At 34.1% G+C, this 6,396-nt stretch overlaps 1 protein-coding gene across 1 annotated transcript; it reads right to left on the bottom strand.

The window, feature by feature from the left end:
- Positions 1-1,412: 1,412 nt before the first annotated feature.
- Positions 1,413-2,860, bottom strand: LOC129572707 (rabankyrin-5-like; the record flags this gene model as incomplete). Its single annotated transcript, XM_055452722.1, is given in 4 exon segments — positions 1,413-1,492; positions 1,620-1,955; positions 2,046-2,363; positions 2,514-2,860. Coding segments are annotated over 4 exon segments (738 nt in total), but the record flags the coding sequence as incomplete, so codon positions are not given.
- Between the last annotated feature and the right edge of the window lie 3,536 nt (positions 2,861-6,396).

Here is a 6,396-nt window from a genome sequence, read left to right as displayed (position 1 = left end):
AAAACAAAAATTAAAATAAAATGTTTGTGTTTTTTGCATTAGTTCTTTATGAAAAAATCATTCTTCAGAGTTTCTTACGACACTGCGCCTTCTTGACAGTTCTCATATATATGAGCCCAGAAGCGCCAACTGGTGCAAGAACATGTAATAGAACCGTTGTATACCAATAGTATTCAGACGCTTACACGTTGGGTATACTGTTATTGACTGTTTTGAATAGTAGCTCTTTCACATAAAAACATAAAAATCTGCTTGCATTACACTGATATCTCTCTTATTCCATTGATATTTTTTCCAAAAGAGAAAAAAAAATATTTCAAGCCTCAATTGCACAGCATATCACTATTAGAATCATTGTGTCGACATGAATCAATCAATAAAGAAACCAAAACAAACACAAACCACACAATGAAATACCACGTTTGTATAAAAATAGCAATCACTTGAAGCGAAAAACTCAAAAAAACATGTTTCAATAAAAAACAATATTCTAATATTTTAGAAAATATAAAATTGAATGAAATTGAATAACTGCGACAAATGTCACTTCATGTTGTCATTGAAACAATCGGAACGTGGAACGTCTACAAATGAACTGACATTTGTTCGCAATTCTTAAGTTACTCTTGTGTTGACAAAAACACGCAAAAACACGAGAAAAATGTTTGATTTTACGTTTTAAAATAACAAGATTAAATTCTTGCATTGAAAAAAAAAATATTCGCGCTTTTTAATATAAATAAACTTAAAATATTTCTTGAGAACAGAAAACCGCTCAATAAGCAACTGACACATGTATATATTTGTATACAAGCTTTTGAATTTGACGTACGTTGTGCTTGTAGTACTTGTTCTTGCACCAGTTGGCGTTGACGTAAGAAGGCATAGCGTCGCGTCAAAATGAGTTTTGGCCATTTTTATACGTTGAACCTACTTTTCAGTAGAAAATGAATGAGAAATGTATGACCGCTCCAGTTGCTTCAAGCAAAAATAAAAATGGCGCCTCCATATGACATGACATTTCTATCTTTGTACTTGTATTGTGCAGCTCAACTGTCAGTCTTCAATCCCCCTGCCACAAACTTGATGACAAATTCAATGTCAAATTAGTCACAGAATAGTGGTTTATCCCAGTTTGCGATGAAATTTAGAGGTTATGTTTTCTCTGTGAAGAAGTACATATAAAGTGCGTGTAGTTCACTTGCTAGCACCAGTTGGCACTTCGGAGCATTTTAAATGGGAACTGTCAAGAAACCGCAGTGTTGTGCGACCCCGTTGAAATATCGTCAGACTTTTTGGTTTAAATCAATACTGATGCTAACAAAATGATTTAGGGAAAATTAAGATTTTCATCATGTTCCATAGACCCGATGCACTTTAAATTTAGATAGTTGGTTGGAAAATTAACTCACCGAGTCATCATTCTCAACTAAACACAAAAAAACCACATCCTCACGCATAAGTCGGACAGCTACATGTAATGGATGATCACCTAGGAAAAATTAAAAAGATATTTGTTCACCATTGAATAAATCGCCACTTGAAACTGTGCCGGTATTCTACGACAATTTTGAATATTTATATCAAATAAACCACCTCTGGCGTAATTTTCTACGTACTTTTAGTTTTGAGCATTTTGTACAGTAATGGACTGGTCATATGCTCGAAGTCCTGCGGAGTTAAGTCATCCCAATTTGTTGAAATCAAACCGGAGCAATATTCGAGTAGGCTATAAGCGCCAACCTCTTCTGCAACACAATAAAATCGAACGCATGAACGTACTCCAACCGATGAAACTAAAGCACGTTCGCATAAGCCCAACAGCCCAGGCAATTGAAACCGATGGGATGCCCGCAATAGGCCCAATGCTAACGAGTCGTGTTGTAGATCAATTATGTCAGTATAAAGCCAACGGAGCAGCGCATAGCCGATATCTGATTCAAGGTCGCTCCAATCTAGTTAATAGCAAATTGAATTATTTACATTAGAAAATTTATATTTCGCCATAAAACTCCCTGTGACTTCCTATTAAAGTATTCATTCACCCAATACGTTTATGTCGGCCAATTCTTCCTCGCTCCATACCTCGGATCGAGCATTTAGAACGAATTTGTGTGCTGGTATAGTTTTGTCATTTAATCGAATCGTTACATCGGAATATGTTTTTCGTCCATAAAGTGTGGCCACTGTCATTATCAAGCGAGAAACAAAGCTGCTAAATTCCCCCAAATCTTTCTCACCAAGAGCTGCAGCTGCTTTGCAATATTTTCTTTCAAGTTCCGCATAATTTCGTTGCAATTTCGTGTATTCTTCTTTCAGCAATTTGAGATGGCCCTCGAGTTTTTCAGATGTATCACTTGCAGCTTTGAAACGAAAAAAACAACATGAATGTATTACTTTTAATTCTAGCAAGTCGAATTTCAATAATAATTCGACTGTGTGACGCCCATTTCACAATATATGATTTAAAATCGATTCATTTTTCAAACATTAAACATTTACAGTTCACATACCCATTTTGGAAGAACTTTAATCAAATAATTGTTATCTCTTTCTGAGAATATCCAAAGAACTGGACATTTAAAATGAATTTTCTTAATTTTTTTTATGCCTTACAAATTGAACAATTTCAATTTTCTTTGTTTTTCGCGACCGCATATACACGAAAGTTCACGATTTATTTATTTATTGTTATCAAGTTAGAAACCACGAATGTTGAAAAGAGAACTTAAACCTGGTGTGCACAAAGAAAATGTTTGAAATGTATTTTATATTGCTTCATATATTCGGCAATACTCTTTGAATTATTTATAAAATGATAATGTTAAATCTTCTCGCAATTGTCAATGTATGATGTGTCAACTCAAATAAATTTGGTTGGATGTCGCACAGTGGCGCTTTTGTTAATGAAGAGAACAACTCACAACTACATGTGTATTATGTACTTAGTAAACTCACAAATACGTATAAGAATGTAAATTGAAACATAATTTCGATGCAAAAGAAATTATTAGGGATTTTTTCTTTTGTATTTTGAATGCTTCCTCGGTCTGGATTTCGATTTTCGAACATTCCCAATTTAATTTTATTACGCGAAAGCGTTATATGCGTGTACTATATCGCCAGAATGTATACAACAATAAAACCATTGTACGTAAGCCACAAACGCATTTATTGTAGTACCTATATATTTGGGCGTTCAAAGGGAAAAAAAATAAGGACATTGGACGGTATTCAAAGGTTTTGGCAAAAATGTTCAAACGGCCATAACTTGACCGAACGCCGACCGATTTTTATATTTTATACAGCAAATGACATAACATTTACATCATGTAATTTACATGTAAGAAACCTGTAAGAAACTCTGAAGAATGATTTTTTCATAAAGAACTAATGCAAAAAACAAAAGATTTTCGATTGAAAATGAAGAAAATTTGTATTCTATTTTAGTTTTGTTCTTTCGTTATGTAAAAAATTAATTCTGATGATGAGCAAAAAGTGAATTAAATATTCTTCATGTAATTATTTATTTATGTAATCAACATTTTTAATCGTCTTCTATCAACTATTTATGGAAATATTTGCATAGTGATTCGATAATTCTGCATTTCCATATAAAAAATGCGACTTTCAGCACGCATTTAATCAACGTCTTATACAGTAAAACCTATCAATAACGGAACCTGGGAATAGTGAAAATCGTGTCAATAGTGGAAAAAAAATGTGGCCGTTGAGCTCTCCCATACAAATTGACCTGTTAATAACGGAAAACCGAACTCCCAATAGTGGAAAAAAATTTCTTGACGAAATTTTTTTTCGTCTTTTATTCATCTCGTTTTCATGTAAAACTTATTTTTTCCTTTATCAAAACCACTGATCATCATAAAAATTGTGCAGTACAATTTACATTACATTCATTTCAGTATTATTTTTTACTTTTGTCTGCCAAAATCATTGCTTTTTTATTCAAGCAAACAAATTTTTGACGCTCCCAGTAAAAACATATTCACTCGATCAGTGCATTTACATTAAGTTTGGTAATCATTGTTTCGTTTCATGAAATGCAGAATTCATCGCTGCCAAATTGATAGTGTAAAAAATGAGTATCATTTACCTTCCCATTTTGAGTCATTGTTTAGACTGCTTGATTATTTTAAAAAGTGATGTTTGTCATTCACTCAGTGAATCTCACTGTTTTTACTTTTCCGTACACAACGTGTCAAGGGAAAGTATAGGAATTAGTCCCGAAAACTTTTTTCGCAAAATTAGCTTAGATCATCATAAAAACTCATGAAACGCGTAGAAAACCACTTTTTGAGACACTTTTCCGTTCGTGTGCCGTCGTCGTCGTTGTCGTTGTCGTCGTCGTAGCTGTTTGTAAACACGATAACTCAAAAAATAATTGAGATAATCAAAATCTGGAATTGCCAAAAGTTTTGTATTCGAAAAACTTAGTTTAAGTTCGAAGATGAGCCATTTTCGATTTGATCCTGGGGTACTTGCCCTAAGAAAAACCTCAAAAAATTAACACTTTTGTATGGGAGGTACCCGTAAATCGACTCCGATTGGCTTCGAACTTTCTGGGAATTCATTTTTTGGGAGAAAAATAAGATTCTAAAATTTTGGAATCAATCAGAATCGATTTACGGGTACCTCCCATACAATTTTTTTGAACTTTTGACTAAAATTACCGATTTTTGGACTATTTTGTATGGAAGGTAACCGTTAATCGATTCTGATTGGCTTCAAACTTTCTGAGGGTTTTTACGCAGGCCAACGGTACGGAAAAGTTCGGGATTACCAATGGTATTCATTTTATTTCACTTTCGTTTTTCCTTCATTCATTCAGCAAAAAATACTTTTATTTCATTATTTCCTTTTCACGTTCATTATATCACTTGATTTGATAATTGAATACCCATAAAAATGTATTACTTTTCCCACGGCGTATTTTAGTGGCAGTTCCGGCTCAAACGGGCAGTTCTGAAATCAGAACGGGCAGTTCTGAAATCAGAACGGGCAGCTTCGAAATCGAAGGAAATGAAGAAAAAACATAACAAAAATTTAAAAATCGCGCTAAAGCAAGCCAAGATTTCAGAACTGCCAAACTGAACAAATACAGACAATAAGTCGCGCAAATCAAATGTGTGAGTTCTCTTTGATCGATATTAGGTATGATTTTCACATGAATAATATAAATGTATTGAGTACGAAGTGCTGCATATCAGCGAAAATCGTTGCTGTAATTGTATTTTTGTATTGTCATGAATTATGTGTATGTATAGAAAACTGTGCATCGAGCATTGTATTTATTTATTTATTTCATTTATTTATTTATTTATTTATTTCACCGCCAAAAACTGGCTGAATATTGGGTTTTGCAGGAAAATGACTCCAAGAGTCATGAAAAACCTGATCTTTTGTTTTTATACAATTTAGTTTAGTTTGATTTTTACGTACATTGACAAGAGTAAATATATTCCATTAAAATAAATAACAGGTCAAAGAAAAACAATCACCAACTCAATGGATGGCTATATCACAGTCAATGTTGCTAAATTTACGATAAATTAGTATAAAAATCACAGTTTTGCCTCAATAATTCTATACATTTAGTAAGGATGTAAATACGATTTTTCAGTACTTTAAACTAAAGACTTGGCTGTGCTCTTTTCGTACTGATGAAATGAAGCTTGCGCGACTGGTTGAATTTTTGAATGGAACGGCCACTTTGTTTGCGTATTTGCACAATTGTGGCATTTGAGCTCTAATCTGTTTATCCATCAGATTGTCCTTGATCTTTAGGTAGTTAGTGTGGCGCAAGGTACGAATGCTCTCACCTACTGCTATATCATTGCGAACAGTAGGACAGTTTGCGTATCCATTCACGATATCGTAAGTAAATACAATTGATGCATTTACTCTCCTTCTTTCTAAAGAAGTCATATTCAGGGCTTCGAGCCGCTTGTTGTATTCGGTGATATTATACCCGTTGGCCACTGATCGATACTCTCTTCTGGCAAACTGAGTAAATTTCCTCAAAACACTCTCGATTTTGTCGATATGTACGGCATAAGTTGGTAGCCATACGACGTTACAGTACTCGAGATGAGACTGAACCAATGCGTAATATAGTGTTTTTAGCGTCTGAACATCGGTGATGTCGTAGCAAAATCTCCTGATAAAACCAAGGGCAGCCGTTGCTTTCGATGTAATTGCGTCGATGTGCTTGACAAAACTGAGCTTCTGGTCAATGATGACGCCGAGATCCTTGTGGTCCGAAACGCGCTTGAAGGTAAAATCACCATATTTGTAATTAGTATCGATGATATCCTTCCTTTTCGTGGTGATTGTATCACACAGCAAAAACTCTAAATATTGATCGAATAATTATTG

The sequence above is a fragment of the Sitodiplosis mosellana genome, unplaced genomic scaffold (genome assembly GCF_009176505.1).
Source record: "Sitodiplosis mosellana isolate CC-2019 unplaced genomic scaffold, AAFC_SMos_1.0 Smas_scaffold_5419, whole genome shotgun sequence".
Taxonomy (NCBI): Eukaryota; Metazoa; Arthropoda; class Insecta; order Diptera; family Cecidomyiidae; genus Sitodiplosis; species Sitodiplosis mosellana.
This window is presented reverse-complemented; position numbering and strand designations above follow the sequence as displayed.